The 22,168-nt window shown below is 31.5% G+C and overlaps 1 protein-coding gene across 1 annotated transcript in view; it reads right to left on the bottom strand.

Annotated features, from left to right (window-relative positions):
* Nucleotides 1-252: 252 nt before the first annotated feature.
* Samuel (SAM-motif ubiquitously expressed punctatedly localized protein) overlaps nt 253-22,168 on the bottom strand; it is a 114,952-nt gene continuing 93,036 nt past the window's right edge. Inside the window, exon 8 of the mRNA XM_070650973.1 lies at nt 253-756. Coding sequence (XP_070507074.1) covers nt 484-756 — 273 coding nt within the window. The 3' untranslated portion in view covers nt 253-483. The remainder of the gene's footprint in view (nt 757-22,168) is intronic.

The raw sequence follows: 22,168 nt of genomic DNA, 5'->3' as shown, positions 1-22,168 counted from the left end.
ATATGTATATAACACTAATTTTATTATATTAATTAATTTCATTATATTCTTACAAAATTACAATTGCATCTTCAATTTCTTTCAATTTTTTTAAATTTTAAATCCTATAATAACATTTTTAATTAATTAATTAATAAATAACATTTTAAATGATATTTTGTTTTTCTTCTCTCGTGTTAAATTGACTATTGAATTATTTATTAATCCTAAACATGATAATTATTAATCTATAAAAAAAAGATTTAACAGTTCTTGTATTAAGTACATTCCTTAATATTCTAAAATTATTAATCATTAATAATGCAAAAATATTCAAAAAAATCTAATTTTATAATTTTTTAATAATTTTTTTTTTATATATTTATCACTTTATGTTAGTTTCTGTTAAGTCAATGAATCAATAAAAAATATATGAAAATAATAATAATAAAAAAAGTTGATATTTTGGTGGGATGAATTACAAATGATGATGAAGAACCGTTATCAAAATTTGACAGAATCAGCACTGCCTGATAATTCACGTGGAATTGTCATTTTTAAGAAGCTCTTTGAATCAATTAAATTCTCATCGCCACCGCCATTTGATGTGATGTTCATTGAGTTACATGACGTGCAATTGCATGGCTGATTGAGTCTTTTTAACAGCTTTGATCTGAGTTTTAGTGCTGGTCCAAGTTTCATACCCAAAATATTAATTAAATGTTCTTCTGTTAGCATCATTAAGCCTTCACCGTCGATGCTTTGCTCACGAAAATTCTGTAAATTAAAAGGAACAAAAAATAAGAATTAAACTCAAATGCGAAATTGACTGATAGCCACGTGCCCACAGGGGCTTTATCACGAATTGTCCATTAATTTCATTTCGCAGCCTTCTCTCGTTTTTTTACTACTTTTGCTTCTTCATTCTTAACTGCAATTTTCCCTTCAACTTAATTCACTTTTTTTCCTCTTTTTTATGGCTTGGCCTTTTTTAGTTCCAATCTGTTGAGTTGTTGTACGATGCATTATGAAATACAAGTACCATTCACAAAGATCACAAAATGAGAAAATAATAAAATAAATTAGCAAGTTTGGATGTTTGTGCGTACTTTTGTGGATGAATATAGCGAACTTTTTTTTTGGAGGAGTTTGGAGTCATAAAATAAATTTTTAAAAAGGGTTTTAATGGAAAAGTTTATATTTAAGTGCATCTAAATCAGGTATTAATTGCTAGATTGAGTCTGGTAAAATGTTAAATGATATTTTTAAGTGATTTTTAAAATCAATTAATAATTTTGCTTTTAACGATTTTTAATTTTTTTTATTTAGACCTGGACCAGGTAGTGTTATCCAGAATTCTTACTGATAGTCTCTTAGTCATGAAAGAACATTTTCACGAGACTACACCTTAAATATACTAGATGAGCATGCTCATGAGCTTTGCTTTGATCTTGAGAGCTTTTTGCTTGGTAGGGTGTAAATAGGAAATAATAAACATTAGCTGTTCAGACCATAGGGTCCATAGCTGCGCGTTTATATGCGTTTCATGGCTATTGATAGTTTAACGAGTGAGGATTCGCCAGATCTTCTGCTCAAACCTAGACCTACAGTTTATAGTGGAATTCGAACCACTTCTTTGATGACATTACTGCCTGTAGCCTTAAAAGGGAGGCTGTGAGCCGGTAAGGTGTACACATTGACAATTGCATGTCAAGTAAGAAATCAATCAAAATTTCTCAGTTAATCAAATTGGGTTGACTATAAATATCAAAATTGATCAAAAAATTAACAAAAATTATCAAAAATTTCTCAAGTATTTCTCAAAAATCATCAAAATCTACAAAAACTAAGCTAAAATTTGATCGAAATGATCAAAAAATGATTTAAATAATCAAGAATTATTTAAATTTGAAAGCAAAAAGACGCCGTGGAGCTCCAAAAGCTACATGGCACAGAACAATGATGAAAGAATGTCAGCTCAATGTACGGACAGAGAATTTTTACAGATTAGGTGACAGAACCAGCAATAGAGTCAGATGGAAAGCCTTTTATTGCAACCTAAGTTCCACAAGTGCTGGGAATTAAAAACTGGCAGAAGTTATCAGAGATAGATTCAGCTTCCAACGAACTCTAAATGCAGCAATGGGCCTACATGCGCCTTCACCAATAAAGTTAGTAAGTAAGTTCCACAAAGGAGCATGTTAGTGAGTAAATAAATTCAATTCCACCTAACCCAAACGACACAAATGAAGGCTGAGCCATACAAACGACTGCTGTCAAATAGAGACAGCATTTCCGAGTAGCAGAAATCAGTTAATCGATCAATAATCTGGCCCCTTGTTGACGCTGCTCCGACTTGATATATAAATCAATTTTGGTGCTCTGTCAGAGTCATGCAACCCTACTGCCGGATTAAGAATCGATTAACCCACATTGCACTATTCAGAATGACTGCTTATCCACATTGTTTACCTTAATATCGTAAATACAGCTTAACTCTCACGCTTAATATCCAAAATATTTGCAAATAATACCCAGAAGAAAAAAATCCACAAATTAAAATTAATCAGCATCAATAAAATATTGTCAAATTTTCATTCCCAGCAGCTCAAGAGTAGCACAAAAAGCAAAAGAGTATTCAATTCTTAAAGGTGTGTCTCTCGGCTACCTACCAAATTAAATTCATCAATATTCTTTCTCATTCCTTAAATTTCTTCGCCATCAAATCAAAAATCAATTTTGATGCCATGAACTTTCTTCTTATTTCATGTCTCGCATTTCATCGCCAACATTAAATTTACATAAAATATAAATTTTTTAACTCTTTTTTTTGCTAGGTATTAAGATAACTTTTATAGCCTTCAGTGCTAGCATGTCTCGTCTACAACCCTAATCATAACATAATCAGCCCACCAATTAAGCATAGTTTTGTCATTTTGACAGACAATAACACCCAACACGACGCCTTTATTTCGTAAATCATGTATTAAACAATTTCAGTGCGAGGATGAAGCTTAACATTTAATTCATAAAATTGTTTTTTTAGTCAGGAATCTTAATATTTCATTATACATTATTATCATGTGGTATTGTCAACATGTTTGCGGACTAGTAAGTAATAATAAATAACATTACAATTAAAACCGGTCTTGAGAGATAACATAAGGCAGTAAAAACATCGATCACAACATAAGATGATGAAGATGAAAAAATAAGAAGAAATTATAATGAAGTGGATGATGATTGCAATCGACAATGAGTTTAAAATTAATTAAGCTTTTGCAATAAGTACAGTACAACACGGCTGCATAGTTTTCATTCAGTAAAATATATGATATTAAATAATATTGTGAGAGAAAATCTTCAATAATTATCGGGATTATTGGGTTGGTGGATTGATTTATGAGCTTTTTGAGGAGGAATTTGATGCTTTTTAGATTTGTTCGTCTAATGATGAGAAAATAATTAGATGAGGTTTTAATTTGGATTTGATTTTGGGAGATTAACCATTTTTATGTCATTCTTCCCATTAATATTTTAGTAAGAATATCTGTATTTTATTATTAATTTTAAAAGGTTTTCGACAAGTTTTGACATGCAGGTGATCAATGCTACTTAGTTAAAGATTCTGCACTATCTCAACTACTCCATAAAATGCTAGTGTACTTCTACAGCTTCATGAGCACTTTTGAACACCTATGAGATCCCAAAATGTCATTAGAATCTAAGCTAGGCTTCTTAGTGACCCCACAAGTCAATCAAATCCCAAAATCTCAGTCAAAATCAAATCATTTGCTTAACCTTTCTAATAATCTCATTTATCAGAATTTTAGGAAATTTACAAAAAAATTTATTGTCGTAATATTTCTAGAGACTCTTGACAATAATAATCAATGGAAATTTGACTTTTAGAGCATCCTCGAAATTGCAATCATCACTAATCAATGGTCATTTAGATAATCTACTCGAATAGCACCTTGAGTGGACAAAAATACGTTAGAACTCCACATCAACTCGACATTAACTCGCCACCAATTAGTTTTAAATGTATTTTTGTCAATTCGCATATCGGCTAACTCAATACACGGCATAAGTTGGTTATTTGATTCAAAAATCAGACTGACAAACTCTGACTTGATTTGAATCCAATATCATCTTAGAGTCACATTTCGATTTAAACCAAATCCAACACCATGTCAGAGTCATGCCGGTCTGAAGCCATCTTTGGCTTGATTATCTAATTTGTGATATTAGGGCCATCAATTTTGATCAAGTAAGAATTATAGCTACTCTTTACCCGCTTTCACCTGTTGATCAAGTCAAGTCAATAGGTTTGGATTTGACTGGTTTTATGACTCATTTTAAGGACAATGCATTGCATCTCGCTGAAACTAAACGTCTTTAGAACCTGACAGACATCTAGTCAAAAACAATCTTGTTTACTCGAACAGAAATCATTACAAACACTAACAGTTCAAAGTGACTCTTTTTAGGTACCATAGTGGTATTTCTGTGTCATGAAAACATGACCTTTGCCTATAAGAGTATAAGTTGTAGTTACTTAGTCTACAATCTCATAACATCACATCCAAGACCCTCAAAGCCCCCACAAATCAATTCATCAACCCAAATAACTAATGAAAAAGTAAATAAATAAGTCGAGAAAGAGTAATCATAAGATATAATTAAACATAAGCTCCTACAAGTAAATCTATACGCATATTGTGTATATATTTTTTCTATAGATCATATGTATACATGGTCTATCATCATTCACAATTGCTTTGGCCACAGCGCGAGGTGAAAGAGAGATAGAAAGAAAGATAAAGTATTATTGCGACCAGTAGCTGGAATGATTAATTGATTACAAAAGCGTTGAATGGTGCGTCCAATGGTGCTTCTGTAATATTTCTTCTTTATTTTCATATTTTTATTTTTTTATATTTTCTATACCATACGATAGCAAAAGAAGTGGAAAAAATTGGATATTAATGTTTTCGCATTATTGTTTGCTGATTATGAAGATTAAAGAAACTTTTTTTTTTGCAATTTTTCTTTATTTTCGCATTTTTACCTCTCATTTCTTTATTGTCTACTCATAACACATCTCTCTCGGCCTTTATACACAATTCGGCTTAACTCTTTCATATTTTAAACAACTTGTGTTATAATAATCGACAATGATAGGTATGTATGTTATGTTTATTATTAAACACTATGTTTGATTACATGAAATGGAAGAATTATGGCTAAAAAAAAATCTTTTACTTTAGACAATATTTCATTCATCATTTTTCTGATATTTATACGAGTTTTTTTATGTTTTATGTTTTTTTTTCTTGCATTATAATTTCATGTCTTCCAGATCATCATCATCATCATCATTATTATTATCATCATCATGATGTGGAGTCCGATAAATAAATTGCATACACAAATTGACCTTAAAATGTAGTCGCATCAAGAAAATCCTACTCTTATGATGTGCATGTTTAGCTGGAATATTGAGGGGGATTGTTCATGTTATGTTTGTTTTGTATGAGGGGCTGGATGACTGGGTTATACACATTGAAGATTTTGACAAAGTGATTTAGGATCTTGTTGATCGGGGGATAGACAATGTCGGGTTAAATGCGAATTTGTATGATATTTACCATAATTTTTAAATTTTCATCATGAAAAATCAACATTTTTATGAAAATTGACCTAAAAAAATTGGAAAAATCGTAAAAATTCATGTGTTCTTGATAATTGAATGATTCTACACGATGTTGTCGTAAGTCCATTTCACTTTTTAAAATTCTGTAAAAATACATTAACTCATTAAAAGTATCATAATATGTATATCGTTGGAAAGGTTTTGACTTATACTATATTCTGCCGCCATTTTTGGAACTTTTCAAACGGTTATATCGGTTTTGTATCGGTTCAAAGTAAGACTAGAAACAATTGCTTATAACTTTTGAACAGATTTACGAAAATTAAAAATTCCTCTTGATTCTGAAAGCTTATAAAAATCTTCGCTGCTTTTTGAGACTTTCAAATTTTTTCTACCAGTGTTACATCATTTTTGATGGCTCCAAACTTGAAAATTCAAATGTCTATAACTCGGAAACTATAATAGATTTTTAAATAAAACTTTTACTTATCGATTACATTTTTTAAGTAGTTTAATTAACAAAAGACAATTTTGGGGTTAATTAATAAATAATGTCACAAAAATCAAATTTTCTAGATTTTCAAAATTTCTTTCACTTTTTTCACTTATAGTTTGCAATTATTAATAAAATTGGTTAATGTATTCATAAAGTACATAAAATTACCTTTAAAATGATGTATCACATGTATGGGGTTTGTACAAAATTAGGTCAAAAAATATATTTTTATTTTTTTGACAACTGTTTTGAATAGTTTTTAAAATTCCAATAACAGATTCGAATAGTACTTTTGAAGACCTTTTCAGCAATATATAGTTTGTATAAGTTTACTTGCGTCAGTTAAGTGAAAAATTAAGAAAAAGATTTCAAATTTTTTTACAACAACAACAAGCATGAATCGGTAATCTTAGTTTTTCTCAAAATTAACGCAAGTAAACTTATACAAACTATATATTGCTGAAAAGGTCTTCAAAAGTACTATTCGAATCTGTTATTAGAATTTTAAAAACTATTCAAAAAAGTTGTCAAAAAAATAAAAAAAATTATTTTTGACCTAATTTTGTACAAACCCCATACATGTGATACATCATTTTAAAGGTAATTTAATTTACTTTATGAATACATTAACCAATTTTAATAATAATTGCAAACTATAAGTGAAAAAAGTGAAAGAAATTTTAAAAATCTAGAAAATTTGATTTTTGTGACATTATTTATTAATTAACCCCAAAATTGTCTTTTGTTAATTAAACTACTTAAAAAATGCAATCGATGAGTAAAAGTTTTATTTCAAAATCTATTATAATTTCCGAGTTATAGACATTTGAATTTTCAAGTTTGGAGCCTTCAAAAATGATGTAACACTCATAGAAAAAATTTGAAAGTCTCAAAAAGCAGCGCAGATTTTTATAGGCTTTTAGAATCAAAAGGAATTTTTAATTTTCGTAAATCTGTTCAAAAGTTATAAGCATTTGTTTCTAGCCTTACTTTGAACCGATACAAAACCGATATAACCGTTTGAAAAGTTCCAAAAATGGCGGCAGAATATAGTATAAGTCAAAACCTTTCCAACGATATACATATTATGATACTTTTAATGAGTTAATGTATTTTTACAGAATTTTAAAAAGTGAAATGGACTTACGACAACATCGTGTAGAATCATTCAATTGTAACTGTAAAGACAGTGAAAATTCCCACATGCCCCATGACGGTATCACAAAGCTCAGGTTCAAAATGACAGTTAGTATTAAAAGCCAGCTAAATGTAACCTACTAGATTTCTTAGCCTGCCTGTTAAATGCCTCTGATTCCTCGCTTCGAAACGAGATAAACCATCAAATGTAATTCAGACTAGCCAAATCTAAGACTTCATCTTATGTGATTCTAGTTGCTTGTAGAGGTCCGAAAATTATCGGTAATCGAGATTTGACGGTACCGGATATTTACCGGTAATTACCAGTCATGGACGGCATGGACATCCGTCATTCGGACCTCTAGTTACTTGATTTTGAGTTTATATGAGCAAAAGATGCTTCAATTAGCAGTACCGAGTTATGAGCGTACAATATATGAGTCAGAAGTACACAATTTGGTTAGTAAGTCACCTTACTATAAATCACGCTAGCCGAATGGATTAACACATCAATATGCAATTTATATTCCTTAGATATGCATCAAATTTCCTTCTAAATTGACTATAACGTCAAAAACACATCCTAATCATCCAAAAAAAACTTAAATTCCCCCAAAAATGCGCTCAAATCACCCAAAACCTCTCCATTCCCTCCAATAAAAATCTTACAACTTTATTCATACATCCCCAGCGTTTGCATACATCTCCGTACATATGCTTTATAAAAAAAATATTTCATTCATATACAAGATAAGAATTATTATGTATAAAAAAGAATGAAGCATAAAAGATATAAAAAGAGTCGACGATAAAACAGAATAAAAAGAAAGAAAAAAAAAGATGCATGACATGCACATGCACCTTAGCCAAAAATGATATGTGTATGGAAGCCGTCAAATTATGGATGTAATAATTCATAAATTGCGTCATAATATGATCATAAATCATACTGATATGTAAGTTTTTGATGTTGTCAGACAACCAACATCATCTATAGACTCATCCCCGCCCCGACATTCTATATGCTATGATACAGCCTCGCAATTATTTTGCCATTTCTCAACCAGAAGCAATGCAACAAAAAAAGAGTTTAAACATAAAAGGTTAAAAAGTAAATTGTGGAGATGAAAGAGAGGAACAAAAGATGGCAATAAGGAGCACAAAAAATGCACAAAAGCAGACAACATTAGGGATGATAAAGTATGCATGAAAGGGAATTGTCCATTCGGAAGGTAATTATGTGTGCTACGGTGTCTTCTTCTTGTGCTTTATATTAAGTCTTTCTCTTTGCTTTGCTTTTTTTGTGAATAATAAGCAACAAGTTAAGAACTCAAAATGCAGACATTCAATCACTGGCGTATGAAATAAATGATTACACGCATGTGATGCAGGGCTGTTGATCTGAATGTCTATATTATTGGATGTAGATGCTTGAGACTGTCTTGATGGTAGATATTTTGAGGTAAAATCAACAAGACAAGCCTAAAGGCAGACTATAGCTGATTCAGGGGAATGAACATATTTTATGGTCCAGATCAAAAGTATTCAAAGTTTCTTTTTTGGACTTTTTAGGTCCAGATGACCAAAACTGCAAATTTTAGGACGAAAATTGTCTAACTTTGATGAGATTTAGATTGACAGATCCAACCAGAAGCTATTCAAGTCTAAGAATCTTAAACTATAGATTCTTAGACAACCTTTAGTCAATACCGTAGCTCCAAGCATTACTTAAGCTTTATTTGCAGTCAAGTCGAGTCAACAACAAGATTTGGTCCAGATTAGACATAATCTAGGTTCACAAATCCATTTAGAATATAGAATGGTTGTTGGGTTTGCTTATAGCAACGGCACTGCGATCGATGATCTGGTACAAATCCATTTAACTATCCAGTCAAGTCGTCAAAGACAGTCATTAATTCAGTTTATGCCATAGCTCGAAGTTGACTTGAGCATTATGTCGAGTCAAACTGACTAAAGTCGAATTTTCCATACAAAAACCGACTCGACTTTAAGCTCTGATTTATTTCCACCAAAAAAATCCCATTCCCAATCCCAACTCTGCATCTGAATATTGCTTTACACAAAAGTGATTGCATGCATAAGAAAAATACTCAGAATGTCGCAACATATGCACGCAAAAATAAATAATAGAGAGTCTCACTCTCTCAGTTTAATTCTTACAAGTAACAATTTTATTAAGGAAATAATGGTGACATTTTGTCTGTTTGCATGGAGGTGTTTGTTATGACGGAATAGATTTTTTTTTTTTGAATAATTAAATAAATTAATTTTAATTTATTGTTTGTTTGACATATAAAAATTCCGTTTTGGATGGACTGTTTGTCAATTATAAATTGGATCAGTTGAATATGTTAAGCGATGAAATGATGGTGAATTGGAATGTCTTTGCGATGATTTATTGATCTTTGTGGTTGGTATGATGGTCATAAAATGGTATTTTGATAGACTGTGAAGGTTACAGTCGATTTTAATTAAATAGATCCGTATTGTGCGTATTAAGCAAATATGTTTAAAGTTTGTATGAAAATCTGGAAAGCAAACGGTTGATAAATGGCCAAAAGTTCAGCTTCTGATCAGTTCAAGATCAGTTTGAACGCGAATTCAGTGAAATCCTGCTTCAGACCAGAGTTGTTTCGGTCTAGAATCGGATTTTCAGTCATTTCTACGCCGTGAGCTTTCTAGGACATGAGAAATACTTAATGCAAGTCACCACAGATTTTAAATTCCAAGCAAAATCTATTTTTGAGAATTTAAACACACTTTTCGTTAGATTTGGCATTATTTTGCTGTATATGCGCTTCAACTGAAGTCCAGACTACACTCCAATAGAGTCCATTGGACCACCTTTTTGCAATTTTTGGATCCGACCTCAAAAAGTCCTGCCAGCTGTCTAAACTCCTCTAAACTTAGCTTAAATAGACATAAACCATGCAAAATAAATTTCATCATCACCATACACCGAATATTGTAATCAAAATTACATGAGACATGCTCCGTCTAGCCAAAATTTACTCAGATTACAACTCGGCCATATGAGAGATCGGTCAAATTTCAAGAAACATACAAAAAAGAACGTAAAGTAAAGTACTTTAATACAGTTGAATAAACTGATCTTCTTCGTTTGACACTTGAAATTTGATGATTATTTTAATAAATAAGTGTCTTGAAGCTTCCGTAAATTGAAGTAAATTATGGTAAATTTATAATGGTTAATTTAATTTTTATGAAGATTTTGGGGTAGTTTGTAATTAATGTACTTTAAGACATGGTCTATATGGTCTATATGGGCGCTATATACCAACGTGATTTTAACTTAGTGCCGGATTCAGCTTCAAATCTGACATACCCTAACAGACATAGAGCATGCTTTCATGATACAGAAAGACCACTACGGTACCTCAAAGCGGTCTTTTTGCCCGTTATGGTATGTCAGATTCACGTCCACTTGGTTCCGACACCAACTTTAAATCGATTACTCGACTAGTGTCATTTAAAAAATCTTCAATATCATTTTAAGAATACAGTATCAGTGAATATGTGTCAAATGAATCAGTCGAGCTAGCATCGCATCTAGTGTCTATCTTGATGATCCAGTCTCTAAACTCAGCTTGCCAGAAATGCGCTCGCACCACAAAATTCCCAAAGTTCCTACAAAAGTCCCCTCTTATTCCATAATTTTACAACAAGAAACAGAAATCCAGAATAATAACAAACAAACACAAGAGGAACTCCAACACCACGAATAATAATAATAACAATAACAATATTATTGCATGAAAGTTCAAGGTTAAGTGCGGTAAGTAAATGTATGTAATGTTTGTTTTTTAACTCTATACTTGGGCAATCAAAATCTATTCAAACTCCCCGTTCCTTTTTTGTTTGCATTCTAGCAGGAAACCCACGCATCTAAAAATTTTTACACAAAAAAAATGCTTGCTTGCTGCTTAATGAATATTAATGTTTTCGGTACAAAAAGAGATTATTGAGGAACATGATTTTTATCTTTTGATTTTAAAAGCTCTGTTTTTACATCGTTTCGCTCCACAATTTAATCGATTTTTATATTTTTTTATTGTTTCTAACTATGCTCTGATTAGCATTACAATGTTTATGTTTCCAATGTGAACCACAAAATGCTTGAATATTTATTTATATTTTTTTTTTCTCCTACAAGAAATAAAAAGAACAATTTGAAATTGGTGCAGTTGTGGTTAATCATGAGTAACAATGGCGCATTAGTGTAGGATAGGATTGAGGGAATGTGCAGCTATTGATAAGCATTTGGAATTTAGCAGTCAAAAATATTTAAAAATTAACGTCCAAATTTTTTGTGAATTTTCAAAAATATTCTTGCCAAAAATACAATAGACTAAATTAACAGGAAAGGCAGATCCAAATTTACTACAGAGTTGCAAAGACCATCGAATAAAGTTCTGTTGAGAAGAGCTGATCAGGAAGACATCAACAGAGAAGTCCTAAATCGTCAATATGTCTGGATAGGTCACATTTCGAAAGCGGAATAGTGTTGTAGCTGGAGGAGAGAAACAAGCTTTTTATACCGTCCTTGGTTGGAATTCACAGCAGAAAAGCCTCCAAGTCGGAGCATAGTTCCAATAAATAAGTGAGTAAATAGCATAAATCGGTTAATCGATCTAAAATCCGATCCTATGCCAGAGTCAAGCAAACTTAATGTCGGATTTTAGATTGATTAACTGATTTATGCCAGTTCAGTGAGTCGAAGGGGCTCGGTGGTAGGATGGTTTCATACTTCGGTACTTAGCTATTGTGAAACTAACCAAGGGGTCATGGGTTTCGAGACTCGGCAGAAGGATCATTTTCATTTGTACTTTTTCGAATCATATGCAGTGGCAACACGGCTCACATCCTCCCTTTGTAGGCTAAAGACAAGAAGCTGACAACAGCGTCAACTAAGCAGTGGTCCTGATTCCACTATAAACTGTAGGTTTACAGAGTATAGGGGTCTGTTGCATCCTCACTCGTTAATCAATCATTAGACACGAAACACCCAAGAGTAGCTCTGGATCTCAATCCTGAATAGCTAAATATTTTTAAATTGACTTATGCCATTCAGAAGCACTGAATAGACAGTCAGACGAACATCCAAAAACCACAACATCCCTCCACAACCTCCGCTAAAAAAATATAATAAAAGCAGTTGGTTGAGTATTTTTTTTTCTTTTTTCAACATAAAAAGTTAGTGTTTTAAAAAAAATGCATTAAAGAAAATTGGAACAACAATTGCGCACAATAAACATTGCCGGTAGCACAAACATGTTACATTCAAGTGATAAGACAGAAGAAACTTTATTCATTCTTCTTTACTTCTTTTTGCCCATGCTCAACACAATCTTTTTTTTTTTATATGGACTGGCAATTTTTCAATCAGCAAACCATCAGTAGTGAGGAACATATTTTTTCAAGCAGCATAATAATAACATAGTAAAGAATGTATGTATGTATGAAGGATCTCCATCATATTAAATGCTGTGGAACAATGAAGGAATGGAAAAAAATTATTAATGAACAAAGGATCAAATGTTGCATTGCATCTTGGCTGATGGCAACAAGAGAAAAAAAAGAATGAAATAAAGTAACAATTGCGAAAGGAAGATTGTGGCCTGTGTGACTTTATGTTATTACGTGAGGAGAGAGAAGGAAGATGAATAATTTGAAGGGTCGAGTCAGTCGAATGAAATTGGCGCATTTTTATCGATTTTGTTATAATTTAAGTGAGTTGACGTCTTTAAAAAGTTTGGTGGATGAATCACGTACTACAATTAGCCTTAACACTTCATGTACAGATCTTACCTTCTTGCGATGATGACCATCAGTCCAAAGCACATAGTGAAGTGGAGTCGAACAAGGCTCGGAGCATGGACTGGCTAAAATTCCGACAGATTTGAATCTGCCTTGACATGACGCAAGAGTCTTACTGGCTTAAGGCTGGATATTTCTGACATTTCTAAATCATGTGTCTTTCGGGATAGCTTTCAAAAAGGGTAGTTGAGGGTTGGTCCCTAACTGATTCAATGGTATATCAATCAACTAATCTCAGAATTATTTTGATTTTTTGATGTTACATGAACTCAAAAGCTACAATTCTAAAGCTACAAATGGATGGTCATCGATCTGAAATTACCCAAACTGATTCATCGACCAAAAAGTCATCATCAACACAGGTCAAAGTGCATCCAATATTTCATCACCTCTCAAAGAACATCATCAACAAAAACACAAAAAAAAAAAAAATCTCAAAGAAGGAACAAGAGAAAAAAAAATGCAAAAGATCAAAGGCTTATTTTTCAGCCAAAAAGAGCCTTCAATTGCTGCTTTACACAACAACAACAAAAAAAAGATCTTTCCTTCCTTCTGAAAACGAGAACAACGAAAATATTTATATAAATTGACCTGCATCACCTCTCTTATATTATTTTTTTTTTTTACTTCCATTTATATTCCCGTCCGATTCAATCGATGATTATGTGCATTTTTCCTGTATTATTGCCACTTATACAGCCAACAAGAAATCCCTTTTATGTACCATCATCATTTTCGTGGCATTTGAAATTTTGAACAATGCAAAACTTTTGTCGTTTTTGCTTGCCTTTCCGCCTCATCATTATTGTGTTTGCCTATATATGAATGTTTGTCTTCTAACCTTCATATGGAGCAGTGCTATAAGCGAAATGTTTGTATAAAGCAACGTGACGGGTCATCAGTGACTAGTATGGAATGGCACAATATTGCAGAATGTGAAAATGAAAAATCAAAAAACAAAAAAAACAAAAGGTTGAAAAATGTTTTGAATGGACGCAGCAGCAACAGCAGCAATGTATAAAAAATCATAATGATGTATAAATGTTTAGGAGGCGAAATAATAAATAATTGAGCCCTAGGGCTACTTGAAACATGCTCTTTTTCGTTATATTTAATTCTTCTCGTGTTTGCTCCTCCATTTTAATACCGAAAAAGAGTTAAAGAGTGAATAAAAGGAGGAGACAGGGTTGGAGTTTTTGAGAATTTTTTTTGGGTTGAAGTGGGAGTTATAGCTGGTTATGTTGATTAAGAGATGATTAGTTGAGGTAATTTGAGCTTATCTTGATGATAAATTGTCGAGATAATCTGTTATGATCTTAATCTGATATTAGTGAGATTTCGAGAAGCTCTCATGAGTATAATTAGGTTCTAAAGACACTTAAGAAGCTCACACGAGCTTCAACTGATTCTATGAGAGTCTTGACAATCATTTAGAGCTGGAAATCTAACCTTGAGACTTATAACTTAATATGAGCTCAAACTGATTCAGAACAGAAATTTGAAATGTCCATTTGAGCACTAACTGACTCTATTGTGATTTTACAACTTCATATGAGCTCAAACTGATTTAGAACAGAAACTTTGCAAGTCTATGCGAGTTGCAACTAATTCTAGAAAGACATGGCATCACCATTTGAGCTCTGATTGACTCTACAGAGACTTGACAAGCCTATATGAACTCTAACTGATTGTACTGAGACTTGGGAGCTTGATTTAAATTCTAACTGATATTAAAGATATTTGAACACTTTATTTAAGCTTTAACTGGCTAAACAGTGACTTGACAAGTCCATTTGAGCTCGAAATGACTCTGAAATCACTTAAAAATTCTGTTTGAGCTCTTTCAAATAATATAGAGACTTGGTAGCTTCATATGAGCTCAAGTTGACTCTATAGAAACTTGACAAATTCATATGAACTCGAACTGTCCCTAGAGAGACTTGGTAAATCTATATAAGCTTGAACTGACTCAATTGAGTCTAGCACGAGTCTAGCACAAGTTTTATAAAGCTCCAACAGATTGTATAAAGACATGACTATCTTATATAAGCCTCTATTTGGCTCTATAAAGTTCAATCAAGTTCATGGGAATTAAACTTGACTATATCGAGTCTAGACAAGCTCATAGTAACATATCTAAATGTTTAGAGTCTAGAAAAGCTCATAATGACACATTTTAATTAATATAAACCCAATTCCAAACCCCAACCCTGACCCAGAACAACAACAAAAAAGGAACAATAAAAGAATTTCTTTTTAATATCGAAGCTCTCATTTTTCTGTCTTCATTCCCTCCTCGTTTCATCCCAGTGTGTTGTGTGAGGAATTTATTTCAGTGGCCCGCAAAAAAAAAAAAAAAAAAAGAGAATAATTGTTACATGTTTTATGTTTTAGTTCTTCCACCGATTGATTCCTTCTTCTTTCAACATTCTTAACTGACTTTGATGATAAATTTTTGATAGTGAAAAGGAAGGCAAAACTTCGATCTTCTGTGTTGTTTTTTTAAAAATTCTAAATGCCGTTGGCATACAAAGTATAAAACTTCGAAGAAATATTCATCAGACACAATATTTTTTTGTATATGAAAATGAAAAGGAAACACAAAAAATAAAAATAAGAATTCTAAAATGCGACCTTAGACTTTTTTTTGCAACAGAATTGAGAGGAGACCTTTCGCCCTTCGGGGTATTTAAAATGAACGTTAATAATGATGGCAGAATGAGGCAGAAACCGAGAATTGAATATAATGAAGTTGAAGTCATCAAAGGCAGCTCTCTCTACAATCTTTGGCTCTTTTACTGTGTTGTCTTATCAACATTCATCGCATGCTGCATAAGATCTATTATTTGTTATTCCACTGAACAAAATAATGTACACAGCCAACGAGTGAAACTAAATATTATTAAGAGATATGATAATGTTTTGGTGGATTGGATGGGATAAAGCGCATTTAAGAAGGATTGAATCAATTTGATGAGTTTTAACGGTTTTCAAAAATTTGAAATATTCAGGAATTTTCAGGAAAAATAAGTTATCAAAATTTTGAAAAAATCAACAGAAGAGAACATTTTAATTTTGCAACGTCTTTCAAAAATTTGAAATTTGCAACTTTTTTCTAGAAAAGTTAATTTTTTAAAGTTTTTCAAAAATTTGAACTTCGCAACATTTTTCAAAAAATTGAATTTTTGAACATTTTTCAAAATTTTGAATTATTCAACGTTTTTCAAAAATTTGAATTTTGCATCGGTTTTCAAAATTTTGAAATTTTCAAAGTTTTTCAAAAATTTTTAATTTTGCAACGTTTTTAAAAAATTTTGATTTTTTTAACGTTTTTCAAAAGTTTGACTTTTTCAACGTTTTTCAAAAGTTTGACTTTTTCAACGTTTTTCAAAAAATTTGAATTTTTCAATGTTTTTCAAAAATTTGAATTTTGCAACGTTATTCAAAAATTTGAATTTTGCTACGTTTTTTGAAAGTTTGAATTTTTGCAACTTTTCAAAAATTTGAGTTTTGCAACGTTTTTCAAAAATTTGAATTTTGCAACGTTTTTCAAAAATTTGAATTTTGCAACGTTTTTCAAAAATTTGAATTTTGCAACGTTTTTCAAAAAATTTGAATTTTGCAAAGTTTTTCAAAAATTTGAATTTTTCAACGTTTTTCAAAAATTTGAATTTTTCATCGTTTTTCAAAAATTTGATTTTCAACGATTTTCAAAAATTTAAATTTTACATTTATAAAAAAATTGAAATTTGAATCGTTTTTCAAAAATTGAATTTTTTAACGTTTTTCAAAGATTTGAATTTTTCCAACGGTTTTGAAAAATATAAATTTTGTTGTTTTTGACTAAACCAGCATCTGGATGGGTGACCAGCCACCCAATCCCACCACCACAATCCACAACATTTCAAAAAATCTCAGCTTGCATAAAAAAATTGCACAGTGCAGAATGTGGCATCGGTAGTGATTAAAATAAATAATATAATGGAACATTGAGTTTTTAATCCACCGGTATATATGCCAAGGGGATTTTTATATATTTTTTTTGTGGGCGTCAACTCTTAATTTCAGACAATTGTCTAACAATATCAAGATTAAACAGCACAAAGGTGCCCGCAAGTCATCATCATCATTGTCCGATAGGTTATTTCTGATGTTATTTTTAGTAATCTAATCTGAACTAAATTCATTTAAGTTAATGCCACTAAAATACCAGTTGTACATGTTGCTGGATATAAATCTACACATCTGCTACGTCCATTACATTCAATTAATTAATTAATTTAAATTTTTTTTCTTATTATTTTTTCGATAAGAATGTTAAATGGACGATTAAGGCAGCAATGAAGAAGACCAGAAATTTATTCATTTTCCGGTTAAGTACCCAAGCTACAGTCTTTGACCAGTTTTGAAGATGCATCAGAAGTTATTGCCATAACGATAACATAAAGCAGCATGATGGAACATAAACACGCAGAACCAATCAATAAATGGAAATTTGTGACCAAGACATTCAACATACATGTGTAATCAATATCAATCGATCGATGGATGGAATCTGGTTTTTCTTCCCATCATTCTAAATGAATCTATATGTTTTTATATGCTGAATATGTTGAATTGGATGGGAGTTTGGGTGTTGTTCTGTCGGATTGACTGGATTTGAATTTTAACGGTTTTCAAAAATTTAAATTTCGAAATTTGAATTTCGATTGTTGATTTTCAAATTTTTGAAAATTGTTAGAATTCAATATTTTGAAAACCGATTGAATTCAAAATTTTTAAAAACTGCTGGAATTCAAATTTTTTTTGAAAATTTTTGAAATTCAAATTTTAGAAACCGTTACAATTTAAACTTAAGAAAACAGTTGAAATTCAAATTTTTGTAAACTGTAAAATATAAAATTATGAAGACTGTTCAAATTTAAATTTTGGAAACTGTTAAAATTCAAATTATTGAAAGTTTTTAAATTTCAAATTTTTGGAAATTTTTGAAATTTAAATTTTTGAAAATTGGTAATTCAAATTTTATATTCAAATTCAAATTATGGAAAGTGTCGAATTTCAAATTTGAAAACCGTTAAAATTCAAATTTTCAAGACCGTTTAAGCTTCAAAGTTTATGAAAACCGTTAAAATTCAAATTTTTTAAAATCCGTAAATTTCTAATTTTGTAAACATTGAGAATTTAAAGTTGAAAACCGTAAAATTTCATGAATTATCAAAATTTTTTAACCCAAATTTTTGAACATCGATAAAATTCAAATTATATAAACCGTTAAAATTTGAAGGCTTTTGAAAATTTAAAAGCCGTAAAATTTTTATAATTCTGAAAAATGTTAATTCAAACTTTTAAAATTCAAATTTTTGAAAACCGTTAAAATTTAAAATTTTGAAAACTGTTGAAATTCAAATTTTTGAAAATTTTGAAATTTTTTATAAAAAGTTTAAAATTCAAATTTGAAACTATGAAATCTGTTGAAATTCAAATTTTATAAAACTGTTAAAATTCAAATTTTTGATGACAGTTGATTCTATTTAAAATTTGAAAATTAGAAAAACTGTTAATTTTCAAATTTATAAAACCTTTGAAATTTCAAATATTTTAATAAACCTTTAAATGCGTCTGCTCCGCAACACCACCAATCCACTTTATCCTCTCCTTGTTTCTCCATTCATGCAAAAATATATTTCCATCTATCTCCACCTATCTCCATCTCCCTCCCTCAGAATTTTCTCAAGTAGTTTCAAACACTTTTATTGTCAATGTCATACATGCAATAATAGCCAAATATGTTAAATAACTTTAATGAAGAAAACACAAGATAATTCAATGATTTCAGCTCGCGAATACATTTCAAAATAGTTGTTGCATTTCATTGAAATAACATTGTGTGTGCAAATTAATTTTTAAACCGTGTAATTTACACGCTGATGTAATTCAAACATTAATTCATAAAAAAAGCACAAAGAGTCGAGTTGAGGAGAGTAAAGAAAGTTTTATGCCATGACGCGCAATATAAATATGTAGCGCGATGATAAACATCATAATTTTCCTTGTGTTAAGAATTTATTCATGTAAACGCAATTGCAAATTAATCAGCAAAAGAGAACGAACGAAAAAGCGTAAAAATAAAAATCTTTCGCACTACTGCTGCTGCTGTAGCCGGAGAGACCTCGGTTAAAATGTATTAAAGATTTATGAATGCACAAAATAATGCATGTTACTGTTGCGTTGAAAGTAAGAATAATAATGATAAGGGGAAGGGGTTGTTCACTTATTACGTTACTGCTTCGTTACGAAATGCCAACATCACCAACCATCCACTTCCTTTCCTCTCCTCCTCTCTGTCTCCATTCATGCATAAAATATTTTATTTCCATCTATCTCCAACCTATCTCCATCTCCCTCTCTCAGATTTTTCTCAGAGTTGAGTATCATTCTTTATACATTTTTATTGTCAATGTCATTGGACATGCAATAATAGCCAAGCATAAGCATAATAACTTTAATGAAGAAAACACAAGATGGAGGTCAATGATCGGTTCAGGTCGCGACCTATACATCATCAGAAGCCAGGCTAGTTGTTGCATTTCATTAAATATCACATTGTGTGTGCAATCATTAATAGTAATCTTAAACCGTGTAATTTACACGCTGATTGTACTTGCAAACATTAATAATCATAAAAAAAGCAGTTGAAGAGTAAAGAAAGTCTGGTTGATGCCATGACGCGCAATATCTCTATAATATATGTAGCGCGATGATAAACATCATAATTTTACTTGTGTTAAGAATTTATTCATGTAAACGCAATTGCAAATTAATCAGCAAAAGAGAACGAAAAAGCGTAAAAATAAAAATCTTTCGCACTACTGATGCTGCTGCTGCTGTAGCCGGAGAGACCTCGGTTAAAATGTATTAAAGATTTATGAATGCACAAAATAATGCATGTTACTGTTGCGTTGAAAGTAAGAATAATAATGATAAGGGACCGTTCACTTATTACGTTACTCAAACCCCCTCCCCCCAAACTTCATTACGAAATGTCCTAGACTGTTACAAAATCGTAGACCCCCCCTCCACCCTAAAAAGTGAACAGCGAACGTAATAAGTGGACGGCCCCTAATGAATAAATATAAAATGCAAGAAATATGCGATGAAGATCAAGTTTTGAGGAGTACACTTTCAAGTACCAATTAAAGTACTCTAACTGAGCTCGTGCTAATCACCTATCGTCAATTACTACACTTATTCGATGTTGTTTGCATACATTTGAGGCAGTGCAATGAAATATGAAAATATGTGTAGTAAAAATACAAATGGAATTCAGCACAATGAGCACCAACAGCTACTTGAGATTACTTGCTTTTTATAAGTCATGGACTGAGTGCTGCAATCTGATAATATAAAAATTTATTGGGGTGTAGAAAATGTAGAACGTTGGATTAAGTGATTGAAACGCATTTTTATGGATTATTAGAGTGTGATGTTGGTATGATACTTATTTTTGGATTGAGGTGTAATGTTTAAGACTTTCGAGGATCACAACATAGTTATCTTACATGATTAGTATAACATATTATATATTTTCTTAAGATTTGCTTGGACAAAGAATAATTAGTTTTACATTGGGTTGGATCGTAGATGCTTTAGTGTGATGCTGTGGAACTTTTCATCTAGTTCCAACTTTTAGTGCAAGAAATGAGAATGCAAAGATATTGTCATCTGAAGTTCCGAAATATTGATTTTTCAACTCTGTCTACTTCTGGGATTTTCCAAAAACATGCCATAACTATTCACTGGAAGCATATTTTCTATGATCTTGCATTTGATAGTTTTTAAACCGAATCCTAGCACCAAAATTTTTTCGGTTGCCGTTTAATTATTGCGTTACAGAAAATGAACTATGGAATTCTTCAAATTTCTATTATTTTAATCAGAGATAGGGAAGGCGGGCAGTTCCCTGAACGAAATAAGTGAATGGCTCCAAGTCAGTGTCACGCCGGCCTGGGACTGTACTTTTGATCGATTAACTAATCTGTCATATTCGAAAAAATTTTATGCCTAAATGCTCGATGCCATGAAATCTTGTTATATCATTAGAAAATATGCTGATTAGCTGGAGTCACTGGAGCAAACTAGGGATACCTAGCTAGACTAGAGTTGAAAAATCAATATCGGAACTTCAGAGTTGATTTCAAAATACTTTACCCTGAATCTTTTTTAAATCACAACAATTTGGCAAGTCTAACTTTTTCGCTGTAAGACAATCGTCATCTCTAGAATGCTAAGAGACCACTATTAGGTACCATAGTGGTCTTTCTGTTTAGATATGAAATCATGCTCTTTCCGAAAATTGTTATAATAATTTCACTTCCTTCATTTCTGAGAAATTTAGCAATAAACAGTGATAATGTTGCGGTGCCTTGCCGAATACCATAGAATTAGGGATTTCAATCCCGGGATCCCGCATCAGATTGAGAGCTTTTTTGCAAATTGTCATCCCTAAAGGCTAAGAGACCACATTTAGGTACCGTGGTGGTCTATTGAGGCATTTAACCATGCTCCTTGTTAAGGCATTGATATTTTTAAATAAGACAGTAAGGTATTGAGCTGGATTTACATTGTATTTGGTTCAAAAATTGAATAACTCAAGAACCAGACACAGGTCCATGACTCTAACAAGATCCACATCATCTACAATCTCCTCCACTCCCCAGCCACCCAAATCAAACTGCTTCTTTAATCTCATTACCTCATCTTAAATCTCAACAAAACAAAAAAGTTACTTCCCGCTTCTTATAAACACACTTTTTTTTCTTCTACTTATTTTGATGCCATGTTGTGTGCAAAATGCAAAAAATACTTAATATTAACCGCACCATGAATAAAACTGAAATGATGAATTGCCATACAAACATGAAATGAGTGCTCGTGGGTAATTAATAATGAGATTAGAGCACTTTCGTATTAAAAGTCTACACTTCGATATGCATGCATACATAGTATATACAAAAAATTTTGCTTCTTGATTTTTT

The sequence above is a fragment of the Chironomus tepperi genome, unplaced genomic scaffold, assembly GCF_022539635.2.
Source record: "Chironomus tepperi strain 1889 unplaced genomic scaffold, CSIRO-AGI_Ctep_v1 contig_451, whole genome shotgun sequence".
NCBI lineage: Eukaryota > Metazoa > Arthropoda > Insecta > Diptera > Chironomidae > Chironomus > Chironomus tepperi.
Note: the sequence above shows the minus strand (reverse complement) of the source record. Positions and strands in the feature narration are given on the sequence as shown.